At 38.0% G+C, this 15,423-nt stretch overlaps 1 protein-coding gene across 2 annotated transcripts in view; it reads left to right on the top strand.

Annotated features, from left to right (window-relative positions):
* Positions 1-15,423, top strand: part of Slc45a2 (solute carrier family 45 member 2) — a 40,989-nt gene that overhangs the window by 12,065 nt on the left and 13,501 nt on the right. For both annotated transcript variants that reach the window (XM_015496423.2, XM_048802923.1), the window contains one exon: positions 5,374-5,702. In XM_015496423.2, coding sequence (XP_015351909.1) covers positions 5,374-5,702 — 329 coding nt within the window. The remainder of the gene's footprint in view (positions 1-5,373; positions 5,703-15,423) is intronic.

A 15,423-nucleotide genomic window follows, 5' to 3' on the forward strand; every position in this document is an offset into this window, starting at 1 on the left:
TTCTTTGGTTATTATGAAATACATAATAAAATGTGCGGATTACCCTACTGTGCTACAGAAGATTAGAACTAACTCCTATCTAACCGAATCTTGTACCCACTCTCCCACCTCCTTCTATCTTTCCTACCAATTCCTGTCTAACTTCTAGCGACCTCTATTTCACTCTCTACTTCTATGTGGTCAATTTTTTAGTTTCCACAAATGAGTAAGAACAGATGGCATTTATCTTTCTGTTCCTGGCTTGTTTCTCTTAACATAATATCCCTGGGAGGAATTTTTCCTTACTCTTTTCTCTGCTTGAAAACTTTTCCCCAGATACCAATCAGATTGGCTAGCCTCCTTGCTTTGTTAGAATCTCTGATCAAATTGCCCCTCTTCACAAATTCACTCATCATTACTTGACATCACATTATTTATTCATTTGTTTATTGTCTTCTTCTTCAATAAACATATAAGCTCCCCACTGACAAGAACATTGCATTTTCTATTTACTGCTCTATTACCAGTGCTTTGAATAGTGTCCAGAATATGGAAGGTGCTCAGTAAGCATTCGTGGGATGAATATTCTATTTTGACATCCTCATGTTACCAATGATTGAGCTGAGTTACAGGGAGGTAAAGTGGCTAACCCAAGATCACATAGCTGCATAGTGGTAAACGAGGAGCAGAAAACAATCTACCAACCATCCAGTCAAATAAAAGATACAGCTTGTTTTAGTCTGGATTCCTCTAAAAGTTGAGCCCCAGATAAAGTTTGCATGTGGTATATTTGGGAAGCAATTCCAGGGAGAAAGAGGAAGAAACTAGTGGCGTGGAACTGACCGATCAGGCATTACACAGTCGACTTCTACTCTAGATGAATGCCCTCCATCTCAGCAGAACCCCTGAGGAGCCTAATTAAGCTCATCTCAGGAATCTCCACCTGGGGGTCCAGGGAGGGAAGGTTTATCCATCGCCCCCTGTTGACCAAGGGTGGTCCCAGGTCTTGTGCATTCTGAACCCCACCTACGTGTGGGTTCCCATAGGCAAGGCACTGTCCATATACACCTGTGCAAAGCTGGTCAAACTTGGCTTAGTGTTGTCACCACAGCAGCTGCTGGAGCAAGAGACAGGAGGGAATTGGCAGGGACTCCAGGGAGCTTTCTTATTCAGCTGGTGATTTGGGTTCCATGCTCCATTGTCACCACTAGGAGGAGTGAAAGCATTTTGTAAAGTACTTCATTTACCTCATGGTTGCAATGAACTGTTTCAACTCAGAACTAAAACTATCTGTCCTGAGGATTAAATGCAACTCCGGGTAGCCATACATGACTCCAGAATGAGGTCAATTAATGGCTTGACCTTGTACTCATTTCAAACCCTTAAGCAAGTGAAGAAACAAGAGTCAGATTATACATCATGTCAGAATGGTAATCTTCAAAAACCTTATCTTCAAAAACCATATTATCTTAATATGCTCAAATAGGAAAACTTGTTTTTGGAAAAATAGTGGGATAATTAAGGCAAGTGCTTTTGTGTGAACCATTATTACATTAGGCACATTAGTACAAATTAGAAAATTTCAGCAGGAGCACCAATTGCAATTTGGGGGGCATATGTTATTGGCAAACCCACCACTTTCAATGCTCTCTGCATTTATCTGTTTAAGTGAGAATGTGATGATTTTGGTATTGGTTTACTGCCAGTTTTTTAGCCTGTAGCATAACTAATGCTCAATAAAAGACCAGATGAATAAATTCTTTTTTTTTTGGTGGGGGGGAAGTACTGGGGATTGCACTCAGGGGCACTCAACCACATCCTCGTCCCTATTTTGTACTTTTATTTAGAGACAGGGTCTCACTGAGTTGCTTAGTGCCTCACTTTTGCTGAGGCTGGCTTTGAACTCACAATCCTCCTGCCTCAGCTTCCGAGCCACTGGGATTACAGGCGCATGCCACCCGGCTGGATACATTTTTATGTCTACAATGGGTGTGAATCCCAAATCCCAAACTTGATTTGTTTGCTTCTCTGTTGAGCCTTCTGACACAGGAGGCTGAAACTTGGTCTTAGTCTGGAATGTTCTCCCTCAACCTCCCCAAGGGCTGTATCTAAACTTTAGGGGCTTAAAGTGCAGAGGTTTGGGAGGGGGGGACCTTTGTTTAGTATCATCTAAACAAAGTGTGCCCCCATATCTCAGCGGCCAGCTTGAACTGTCACTACTGAGTCATCCTTCATTTGCATCTGCAAAGCTCCTCCAGGACTAGTAATTCTCAACTTTCCTATGTTATCTCCCCATGACATGCCAGTGAGAGGTGAACCTTGTGAGTCCCAAACTTACTGTGCTTGGGTTTCCTTGACTCTTAATTTAGACATAAAACTACAGTTGGTCTTCATTATTGGCGGATTCCACATTTACAAGTTCTCCCATTCCTAAAATGTATTTGTAATGCCAAAATCAGTACTTGCAGCTCATCTGCAGTCTTTTGGGGACATGTGCAGGGTGGGGAAACACTTGAATCACCTAACATGCACGTTCCCGGCTGAGTTCCAATAAGGTGGTGCTCTGCCTTGTCCTGTCAGTTCTTGCACTGATGAAACAAGTATTCATTCACGGAATATTTAATGCCACGATCTTTACATTTTTGTGTGTTATATTGGTGGTCTCATTGTTTAAAATGGCCCCGAGTTCAGTACTGAGGAGCTGTGTGTGTTCCTAAGCACAGGAAGGCTGTGATGTGCCTTATGGAGAAAATAGCATGTGTTAGGGGAGCTTTGTTCAGGCATGAGTTACAGCACAATAGGTCATGTGTTCAGTGTTCATGAATAAATAGTGCCCAGTAAGGAAGGGATCCTTGAACAGAAACACATAAAACAAGGTTCTATGTTCATCCGTTGCCTAAAACTTTGTGACTGAAGGCTCACAGGAGTTCATCCTGCATTCTCTCTAAGACCAGGGATTCAGTGATCCTTAACACATTTTTGGTGACAGCTTCATAGACTGTAACTGCTGAGAATACCTTGTCATACCTCTCTCAAAGGATTGACTGGGTGACATGTGGCAGGCACTTAGAACAGAGTCAGGCATACAGTTAAGTCCTATGTCCAGACTCAGAGCACAGCCTGGAGGTTTTATTGGCTCCCTGGGGTCTGATCAGGAGGTGCAGCACCAGTCCCTTGTGCTCTTGGACTCCTTGCCCACTTCTCCCTCCAACTACAGCCAGACCCACTGAAGAGCAGGGCCAGGCTACCTGAGGGATTTGCCCATCATGGTCCTGTTGTAACTTGAAGCTACATTGCACAGTAGCTTTGGGATAAACAGTTTTGCTTGCTCCTCCCTATGAGAAGAGAGTTGCATGTGTTAAAAGATTTTTCGTAACTAATTAATGAGGGAACTAATAGGGAAAATATAAAAACAGTTTCCCCAAGTTCTTGCAGAAACGCTCTCGCATGAGCATGCGTATGTGTTTGTGTTTAGCAAAACAAAACCAGAAAGAAAAAAACCCACCACGTTAAATAAGAAGATAAGAACCTGCCTAATCTCTACACATTAATAAAACTGTAACTCCTTTGCAATACTTTTGGAATAATTTCGGAGTAATGCAGGGCCCCAGGCCCCACCTTAACCTTCAAAATCAGAACCTGGATTTTAACAAGATGACTCTGTGATTTGTGGGCACCTTAAAGTTTAAGAATCCCCATCAATATGTACAACTATAATGTACCAATTAAAAATGAGGAAATAAAAAAGAATCAGTGCTCTACAATGACATTTTAAAAATCAAGCAGTTGTAATTTTACTCTTTCCAAGTTTGAGGCACATTTTTTTTTTCATTTATTGCCACAATAGGGTCAAGGGTAAGCCCAGGTCTCAGCCCTCAGAATGGTTCACCATCACTGGGCCTTAGAATGACCACGTTATTCCAGCCAGTTCCAAGCAGGTTGTCTTAAGCCTTCAGTGCCGCAGTTTTCTTCTGCTTCTGGGTTGCTTCAGAATTAGGGTTCGTGTAGGAAGTGAGCAGAGCCAGTGGGCCCTGGTTCTGCCATATGAGGGAACACAGCACAGCCCTGCATGTGCTGGTGCTTTCCACCTACTATCACATTAATCCTTACTGGACTCACATGAAGAGGCATCACTAGTACGGTTTGGAGTTGCTGCATCCCCAAAGGTTCATGTGCTGGAAGCTTGGTCACCAGTGTGCAATAAAACCATTAAGAGGTGGGGCCTAGGGGGACATAATTAGGTTATAGGGATTCCACGCTCATGAATGAATTAATGTTATCCTGTAGTAGTGGTCAGATCTCCTGTAACTGGATTATTTCTTGAGTGTGGTTTGTTATAGACCAAGTTTACTCCATGTGCTTGACCTATGGCTAATCCCCTTTCTGCTTCTCTGTAATGTCAAGCTGCCAGAGGAGCCCTAACTAGATGGCTGGAAATAAGACAGGGCAGTGGGTAGGGGACAGTGGGAAGACACCATATACCTCTCAAGGGCACATCTCCAGTGACCTACTCCCTCCAACTAGGTTCCACCTCCTCAAGTTTCTAACACCTCCTAAGAGCACCACCAGCTGGAGACACGCCTTCAGCACATGAGCCTTTGGTGGACTTTCTAGATCCCAAACTATTAACACCGTTGTTGTTATTTCTGTAGCTGTCAACTGCAAATAGGTACCCCAAACTTCTGCCAGAGTAAAGAAGATCACTTTCAAGAATGTTGATCTAGGGGTTGGGGATGTGGCTCAAGTGGTAGCGCACTCACCTGGCATGCATGCGGCCCAGGTTCAATCCTCAGCACCACATACAAAGATTTTGTGTCCACCAAAAACTAAAAAAAAAAAATAAATATTAAAAATTCTCTCTCTCTCTCTCCCTCTCTCTTAAAAAAAAAGAATGTTGATCTATGCAAGTTTGCTTGTATCATCTCAAGTAGTTTAGTAATAGACAAATAGCAATAAAATAATTTAATTTCTATAAATAATAATTTAATAACAATAAAATATTTTTTTTGCTGCCAGAAATTAGTTTTCTTGGGATTCCTTCAGGTTAAAAAGCAGTATAGAGAGTGTCATTGGAAAGGCCACAATACCTCCAATGGAGATAATTTATTAGTACTCTGCCTGGTTCTATTCTGAACTTTCCATTTTCATGACCCAACTAGAAATTTCTCTTTTATTACTACCCCCATGTTAAAGGTGAGGAAGCTCAAAGTCACAGCAACTAAATGCTAGAGCTGGGCTTGTGTCTCCACTGCCAGGCTGCAGGTGTCACCTCTCACTGGGTGGACCTTTCAATCACATCCAGGCTGTGTCTGCTGTCTACAAGGAGCTTTTTCACTGAAGGGGAGGGTCTGTAGTTTGCTCAGTGTTCTCATACAGATCTCTTTTGTTTTCCAGGTTTTGGAGGTGCCCTGGGCTACCTTTTGGGTGCCATAGACTGGGGTCATCTGGAACTGGGAAGAGTCCTGGGCTCAGAATTCCAGGTCATGTTCTTCTTCTCTGCGTTGGTGCTCATTTTGTGTTCCATTATTCATCTGTGTAGCATCCCTGAAGCCCCACTTAGAGATGTCACAACAGACATTATTCCCCCAGAACCAGCCCCTCAGGACCCTCCATTGTCATCAGATGGAATGTACGACTATGGTTCTATCGAGAAAGTTAAAAAAGATTATGTCAACCCAGAGCTGGCAATACAAGGCAAAAAGAACAAAAATCCTGATGAACAGGTAATGATGCGTATCCTTTCTTTCTTTACTTAAGAAAACTGGTTTTGCTCTTAGTCACTCTTTATTTGATTTTTTTTTTTTGCTTTGTTTGCTTGTTTGATGTGAAGACTTTTGTGAATTCTAATTGAATTTTCAAACCCTCAGTAGCTATTATCCTTTGGAATTAAAACTTTGCACCTCAAAGGAAAAAAATGTGTATTTTCCTCTTGTCTTCTTGTCTCTTATCCTTTTCAGAGCATCATCAGGGAAGATGATGCCAGCTGTGGAAAGTTAGATCATTTGAGAAGCCTAGAAGCATCCACAGGCCCGAAGAAATGTCATCTTAGATTAGGATTATAATAAACTAAACATTTGTTCCCTCATATGGCAGTATCTTTGGGTTGATGACTGGATTGGGCATGTATATTTTGTGTCATGGCTTGATTGGATATCACTGATTTCCAGTGAACTGAGCAGTGAATTCTTTAAATTTAAAAAGAAAAAAACACTCATGAAATACCAGAGAAATGGGACAAAGTTTAGATGAACTGGTCAGAGAAGAGACTAGAAGTGGGCAGATCAATAGAGGAGCTATTAACCCCACAAGACTTGTTAAATTAAAATGTATTAAAATGAAATACAATTAAAACTTCAGTTCATTAGTTGCATTAGACACATTTCTAAAAGCAAAGCCTCATATGACTAGTAGCTACTGTTCAAGATAGTGAAAGCTCAGAACCTTTCCATCACTATGAAAAGTGCTGTGGGACAATATTCATGCAACAATTGTGTCTTTATTCAAACTGAGTTTAAATGTCAACTGCTCAGCTTATAGCACAAAAGGATGTATTCATTGGCAAAGAGGTTATAGAAGACCTGGGTTCAAGTCTTGACTCCTCTATCTGGCTGACTTTTGTTATTGATTCAACAAATAACTAACAGGCGCAGCTGTCAGATAGCCTATGAGCCAGAGCATGTGTGTTCAAATTCTGCCTTCACCACCTCTGAAAGTTATGACCCTGAGCATTTATATTTTCATAAAGTGAAAAAGTATTTCCATCTATCTACAGGGATATTAGGTAAGATTACATAATATAATTCACGTACAGCTGATTACAGTGGTTCCCACCACACAGTAAGATAGCACGTTTAGGTGTTATTATTATATGTCTGGAAGAATGCTGAGTTCTCTAAGCACAAACAGGGGACACAGTCTAGACTCTAAACAAGCCCAGTGAGTTTCATCTCCCTGAGGTTGGCTTATTTTATTGGCTTGGCCCATCTATTTTCCAGGATTATTGGAATGTTCAAATAACATAAAGATGGAAAGGTGTTTTATAAACTTTACCTAAGTATTAAAAACATATAATAATTATTCATTCAACGAACTTCTCTGAGTACTAAGTATGTACAAAGCACTATACTGGATATTTGGGAGCCATAAAATTGACTAATGTGCAGTACCTATTCTAGTATTTACAACCCAACAGTGGGCATGAACCATTTACCACTGCAATAAGATACAACATGGTTAACACTTTAAAAGCCATGAGTCAGTTGAAATCTTCTAGAAAGCAGACACTGGGAGAAGGTTAACCATGCAAGAGATTCATTGGGGAAAACAGCATGAAGGGCAAAAGGGAAGAAGCAGATAAAGACAGGGAAAGTCTTCATATCATTATGTGAGAGGAGAAGGAAAAAGAAGGAGGACAGGAAGACTCTTAGACACAATGCAGTTCTAACAAAGTTTCAGCCAAACCAGTAGGGAATCCTCCAGCCAAAGTTGGACCTTAGAGGAGTCCCAAGTCTTTTCAGAGCAGGCTAAAACTAGTATCTCACATCTTGTTTAATCACTGGCTAGAAACAGCCAGGGGAAGGATACCCTGGTTGGCCTGGGTGAGGATACAGAGAAACTGGCCAAGGCTGTGCCTTCTACAGAAGGGCATCCAAATGGCACATTTCCATGGTGGTCATGAGTGGCACCATAAAACTGCTATTGGCTTTTACAAAAGGGAGAGATTGTGCACGAGCAAACAGAGCAAGTCTTCATGGATGGAATCATCTTTGAATTGTGCCTTGAATGATGGTGAAGATTTGAATAAGTAGAAACTGGGGATAAGAATACTCCTGGACCAGAGAAGACAATCATCAAAGCTATAAAATGAGGGGGAGGGAAGGCTAGAAGCATATCTGGGGAAACCATAGTTGGTAAATAGCAGGGGAAAATATATTTATTTTAGATAAAATAGACTTTCAGTCACAAACTGCACAATGAGACAAAAAGGCCATTATGTAATGATAAAGGGATCATTTCACCCAGCAGATAGAACAATTGCAAACATATACATACTCAAGGTCAGAATGTGTGTGTGTGTAACATAGTTATCTATTAATATTTGTAGAAATAGACTGTAATACAATAATAGTAGGGCACTTCAATAATCCCACTTTCAATAATGGACAGATCATACAGACAGAAAATCAATGAGGCTTTGAAGTACACTTCAGAACAAATGGACCCAACAGACTAACAGAACATTTCCTCCAATAGCAACAGAATACACATTCTTCTCAAGTGCACACAAAACATTCTCTAGGATAGATCATTTAGGTCACAAACAAGGCAACACATTTAAGAAGACTGACAAACAACAACAAGTGCTGGCGAGGATGTGGGGAAAAGGGTACACTTGTACATTGCTGGTGGGACTGCAAATTGGTGCAGCCAATTTGGAAAGCAGTATGGAGATTTCTTGGAAAGCTGGGAATGGAGCCACCATTTGACCCAGCTATTCCCCTTCTTGGTCTATTCCCTAAAGACCTAAAAAGAGCATGCTACAGGGACACTGCTACATCGATGTTCATAGCAGCACAATTCACAATAGCAAGACTGTGGAACCAACCTAGATGCCCTTCAATAGACGAATGGATAAAAAAAATGTGGCATTTATACACAATGGAGTATTACTCTGCATTAAAAAATGACAAAATCATAGAATTTACAGGGAAATGGATGGCATTAGAGCAGATTATGCTAAGTGAAGCTAGCCAATCCCTAAAAAACAAATGCCAAATGTCTTCTTTGATATAAGGAGAGTAACTAAGAACAGAGTAGGGACGAAGAGCATGAGAAGAAGATTAACATTAAACAGGGATGAGAGGTGGGAGGGAAAGGGAGAGAGAAGGGAAATTGCATGGAAATGGAAGGAGACCCTCAGAGTTATACAAAAGTACATACAAGAGGAAGTGAGGGGAAAGGGAAAAATAATACAAGGGGGACAAATGAATGTCAGTAGAGGGGGCAGAGAGAGAAGAGGGGAGGGGAGGGGAGGGGAGGGGGGATAGTAGAGGATAGGAAAGGCAGCAGAACACAACAGACACTAGTATGGCAATATGTAAATCAATGGATGTGTAACTGATGTGATTCTGCAATCTGTATATGGGGTAAAAATGGGAGCTCATAACCCACTTGAATCAAAGTGTGAAATATGATATATCAAGAACTATGTAATGTTTTGAACAGCCAACAATAAAAAATTAAAAAATAAAAAAAAAAGAAGACTGAAATAGTAACAAGAGCCATTTTTGACTGCAATAGTATAAAACTTAAAAGGAATAATAGAAGGTATTTCAGAAATTCTCAAAAATGTGGGAATTAAAGAGCATGCTCCTAAACAACCTATGGGTCCAAGAAAAAGTCAAAAAAGAAATTTAAAAGATATCTTGAGACAAATGAAAATGGAAACACAATTTTTAAAAAATTATGAGATGCAGCAAAAAGAGTTCTAAGAGGGAAGTTTATAGCAATAAATGCTTACATTGAAAAAGGAAGAAACATCTAATAATCTAAATAATAATCCAAATAATCTAGAATTACATTTTAAGAAATTAGAAAATGACGAACAAACTAAGCCAAAAGTTGGTAAAAGGAAGAAAATAATAAAAATCAGAGCAGAAATAACTGATATAGACACTATTAAAAAACAACAGAAAATATCAATGAAACTAAGAGTTGGTTTTTTGAAAGGTAAACAAAATTGACAAACCTTTAGTCAGACCAAGTAAAAGTGAGAAAGGACTCAAACAAATAAAATTGTAAATGAAAGAGGAGTCATTAAAACTGATGTTGCAGAAATTTTTAAAAAAAGCTCATGAGTCTACTATGGGCAATTATATGCAAAAAAAAATTAGATAATCTAGAAGAAATGGATCAATTCTTAGACACATAATACCTACCAAGACTAAGTCATGAAGAGATAGAAAGTCTGAATAAACCAAAAACAAGTAAGGAAACTAAATCAGTTTAACAAAGACAACAAAAACAACAACAACAAATTCCCATCTAAGAAAAGTTCAGGATGTGATTGCTTTATGTTTGAATCCTACCAAACATTTAAAGAATTAATGCCAATTCTTAAAATCTTCCAAAAAAATGAAGAGGAGAGAAAACTTAATTTATGAGGTCATCATTACCCTGATTCTAAAGTCAAATAATGAGAGTAAAATTAATAAAAGAAAATTACAGGCCAAAATCCCTGTTAAACATAGATGTAAATATGATGAACAAAATACTAGCAAATCAAAATCTGCAGTACACTAAAAGAATCATTCACCATGATTAAGTGAGATGTATCCCTGGCATGCAAAGATAGTTCAACATACTCAAATTAACATCGCAAGAAAAGGACAAAGGACAAAAACTATATGATCATCTCAACAGATGCAGAAAAGGCATTAGACCAAATTCAACATGATTTATGGTTGAAAACCCTCAACACATTAAGTATAGAAAGAATGTACCTCAACATGTGTAGGTTATGTATCAAAAACCCACAATCATCGTCATTCCATGGTAGAAATTAGCTTTTCTTCTAAGATCAGGAACAAGGAAAGGATGGCCACTGTTGCCAATTCTGTTCAACTTAGTACTGGAAGTCCTAGCCAGAATAATTAGATAAGAGAAAGAAATAAAAAGTATTCAGATGGAAATAAAGAAGTTAAATTGTCTCTATTTGCAGATGATATGGTCTTATAGTTAGAAAACCAAAAAAGTTAGAACTAATAAATGAATTTATTAAAGTTGAGAATACAAAATCAACATGCACAATCAGTAGCATTTCTATATATTAACAAAAATCTATCCAAAAATAAAATTAAGACAATAATTCCACTTCCAATAGCTACAAAAAATACTTAGGAATAAATTTAACAAAGATCTGTACACTGAAAACTATAAACATGGTTGAAAGAAATTGAGGGCACAAATAAATGGAAAGATATCACATGTTCATGAATTGGAAGAATTTACATTATTAAAATGTCATTATTACCCAAAGCATTTTACATATTCATTGTAATCCCTATCAAAATTCTGATGAAATTTTCCACAGAAATAATAAAAACAATTCTAAAATCCATATAAAACCATAAAAGATCCCAGAGAGCCAAAGCCAATCATAATGAGCAGAGCCAAAGGCATAATATTACCTAGCTTGAAAATCTACTACAAAGATGTAGTCACCAACACAGCATGGCATTGGTATAAAATCAGCACTTAGACCAGTGGGATAGAATAGAGCGCCCAGAAATTAATCCTCACATTTATGGTCATTTGACCTTTGGAAAAGATGCCAAAAAGTCACGATGGGGAAGAAGGTCTCTTGAATGAATAATACTGAGAAAACTGGCTATCTGCATGAGGGGGAATGTAATTATATTCTCAAAACATAATCAAAAAATCAATGCAATGCAAAGGGATTAAAGATTTAAACATAAGACCTAAAATTATAAAACTACCCCCCCAAATAGGGAAAAAGCTCAATGACTTTAGTCTGGGTAAAGATTTTATTTGTTATTACCCTATATAACAGACAAGAAAAGTAAAAATAGACAAATAGGATGATATCAAACTAAAACTTTCTGCAAAGCAAAGGAAACAATGGAATGAACGGACAACCTTTGGAATAAGAAAATATATTTGAAAATTTCATATCTTCCAATTCATGAACATGCAATATCTTTCCACTTATTTGTGCCCTCAATTTCTTTCAACCATGTTTTATAGTTTTCAGTGTACAGATCTTGGTTAAATTTATTCCTAAGTATTTTTTGTAGTTATTGGAAGTGGGATTATTGTCTTAATTTTATTTTTGGATAGATTTTTGTTTATGTATAGAAATGCTACTGATTATGCATGTTGATTTTGTATTCTCAACTTTAATAAATTCATTTATCAGTTCTTTTTTTGGTGGAGTCTTTAAAGTTTTCTAAATATAAGATCATATCATCTGCAAACAGAGACAATTTAACTTCTTCTGTTAGTATCCAAAATGTATAAAGAACACAACTCAATAGCAAGAAAACAAATACCTTGATTGAAAAATGGGCAGGTTTCTGAAAAGACATTTATCCAAAAAGCATAATGAATAAACAATAGGTATATTTTTAAGTATTCAACATCACTAATCATCAGGGAAATGCAAAGTAAAACCACAGTGAGTTCTCTCCCCATACCCATTAGAATGGCTCTTATCAAAAAAGATGAAAGATAACAAACACTGGAAGGATGTCCACAAAGGGAACTCTTGTACACTGTGGATGGGAGTGTAATTTGTTATAGCCATCCCTGAAAACCATATGGCAGTTCCTCAAAAAATTAACAATAAAACTACCAGCAATCTCACTACTGGGATTATGTCCAAAGGATATGAAATGGACATGTCAAAGAGATATCTGTATTCCTATTTTTGTTTCAGCACTATTCACGGTTTCCAGGCTTTGAAATCAAACTGACTTTCCATCCTGGATATTTGTTTTTTTAAATTTATTTCTTACATATATGTCAATAGTGGAATGCATTACATTCATAATTATACATTCAGAGCACAATTTTTCATAACTTTGTATATAAAATATGTTCACACCAAATTATGCCATTATACATGAGCTCTTTCTTTTTTTGCATTACAATTCTTAATACACCTTTATACCACAATTTATCATATCTCTGTATATAATTTGACAGCAAATTCACATCTTCATACATGTATTTTGTATAATGATAACCATCTCCTTCCACCATCCATGCAATTCCCCTTCTCCCTCCCTTTCCCTCACACCCCTATTCCCTATCTACAGGTAATCTTCCTCCCATTCTCTCCCTCCCTACCCCACTTTGAGTCACCCTCCCCCCCTTATATCAGAGAAAACATTCGGCATTTGTTTTTTGGGGATTGGCTGACTTCACTTAGCATAATCTTCTCTAATGCCATCCATTTTCCTGCACATCATGGGTATTTGGATAAAGGAAATGTGGTTTATACACACAATGGGATACTACTGAGCCTTAAAAGAAGGAAATCCTATTAATTGTGACAACGTGGGTGAAACTAGAAGTCATTATAAGAAATAAGACAGACACCAAACAAGAGTTATCTCTTGTTTGGTGTCTGTCTTACCACTTATATGTGGATCTAACTTATATGTGGAATGTAAAAACATTGAACATGCAGGTACCAAGAGTAACATGGTGGTTACCAGAGGCTGAGAGAAGGAAGAAGTGGGGAGATGTTGGCAAAAGGACACAAAAAATTTCCCAGTTGATAGGAATAATCAGTTCAAGAGATCTCTTGTATAACTAATGATAATAAGTTGAAAACTTGAAATGACTCAGATTTCAAATATTTTCACCACAAAAAGAAAAATAAAATAATACATATGTTAAGTAGCTTGATTTATCCATTCTACCATGTACACATGGATCAAAACATCATGCAGAAAAGTTCCCTTTTCTTCATATCCTCTCCAACATTCGTTACCTTTCATCTTCTTGACAACAGCTATTCTAACAGATGTAAGGTGATATCTCATCATGATTTTAACTTGCATTTCCCTGAAACACATATTTTAACTTGTCAGTTAAAATAAAGAAGGAAAAGGAAAAGGATAACCAAGTGTGTAACTGCAAAGCTCAGGTGGAGAGTCGTCAGTAGAGGGCTAGAAGGTATGAAGACTGGATTAATCCCTTGGATTTGGCAGTAAGGAGCTTGTGAGGAATTTTAAGATATCAGTTTAGGAGATTTATAGTTTGAAAGACAAGTTGCAAAGGGGTTTGAGAGAAAACTTAGTTAAAAAAAAGGGGGGCGGGGGGAGACATTGAGGATAGTAGAGATAAAAGTTTCTAGGAATGACCAAAAGTGTCAGCCAGTGAATGGGGCAAGGACTTCGGGAGAATCAAGTCTCAATCATGGATCTTAGCTGAGTTAATGTACAGGAGATCCCAAATAACAAGGGATTGTATAAATTATAAATTCAGCTTGGCATGGTGGTGCACACACCTGTAATCCTAGCTACTTGTAAGGCTAAGGCAGGAGGATCACAAATCCAAGTACAGCCTCAACAACTTAGTGAAACACTGTCTCAAAATAAAAAGGGCTGGGGATATAGTTCAGTGGTAGAGCACCACTGGATTCAATCTTCAGTACTGAATAGACAAAGAAAGTCATTTGGAAAAACAGTAATCAGTAGAAGGCTATACTATCAGTATTACTTTAGCACCATTAATGGCCCATGTTCATTAAACTTAGGTTATGANGCAGAGCCAAAGGCATAATATTACCTAGCTTGAAAATCTACTACAAAGATGTAGATTCATTTTCTTTCCTATAAAAGATCAAACAGATGATTCTGGACTGATATAAAATTCTACAAGGAATATGAACCCCTTTCTATTTTGTTGCACTGCAATTTGAACATGGTGTCTTAATTTTGAGTTTCAAGATGGCTTTTCTAGTTATCACTGTTATATTTCTATCAGCAGGAAAGTTGCAAACTTCTGCCTACATACTTAAATAATTGGCCAAAACTTTGTCACATGGCCATAAGAAGCTGCAAGTAGGGTGGGGAATATCACTGTCACTGGGAAACCATCTGCACTGTTGAAATTATATTGCTTATAAGAAAAGAAGAGCAGGTTCTGGGGTCAATTTTTAGTCTGACAACTTACCATCTCCTCAGCCTGGTCCCTGTGCAGTTACTTTCACCCATGGAGCTCAGATTTTTTTTTTTCAATCTGTTAATTGAAGATGATTGCTATGTCCCTTATTAGAATTAAATGCAAACATCTACCCTGGTGGTTTACAAATAGTAGTTGTTACATACATTTGCTTTCTTTTTTTAAAGCATCACAGGTTCAGAATTAAAATCCAAGCAAGTTTTATGTGCTGGGGCAGAAAGGATTTGGGAAGTGTCTTTTTAATAATTAAAAAAGAGTTGGCTACCAAATGTTTTCAAAGGAATGCAGTTTTGTTATATTTAGGCCTCCCGTGTCTTGACTTCCTGGGGACCCCTACTCATTTCTGAAGACTCTTTTACTTCCCAACCCATGTGCAGGCTTTTCCTTTTGACTCCGGTATTATGTTATTCGATTTTCTCCTGGAATCTTTTCCCCTTGTGTGCCTGTTTGCTAACTTGTCTCTGTCTCCCCTATTGATGATGAGGGAATTTCCTTCTTAGCCCTGACATTTACCTCAGTGCCTGGACTACAGGAAGCAACAAACAGTTCATTAAGTGGTTTGTTGAATGAATACAACAAAAGCAATTATGTGTCATAGAGTTGTTGCTGGGATTTTTGACAAATAAGAATTATTAGAGTAATGCTGTGTAAACAGTTTATTCATTCATTCATTTCTTTATTCATTCAGCAATTATTCCTTACCATGCTAGACCCAATGCTGAGCAAGAG

The sequence above is a fragment of the Marmota marmota genome, unplaced genomic scaffold, assembly GCF_001458135.2.
Source record: "Marmota marmota marmota unplaced genomic scaffold, marMar, whole genome shotgun sequence".
Taxonomy (NCBI): domain Eukaryota; kingdom Metazoa; phylum Chordata; class Mammalia; order Rodentia; family Sciuridae; genus Marmota; species Marmota marmota.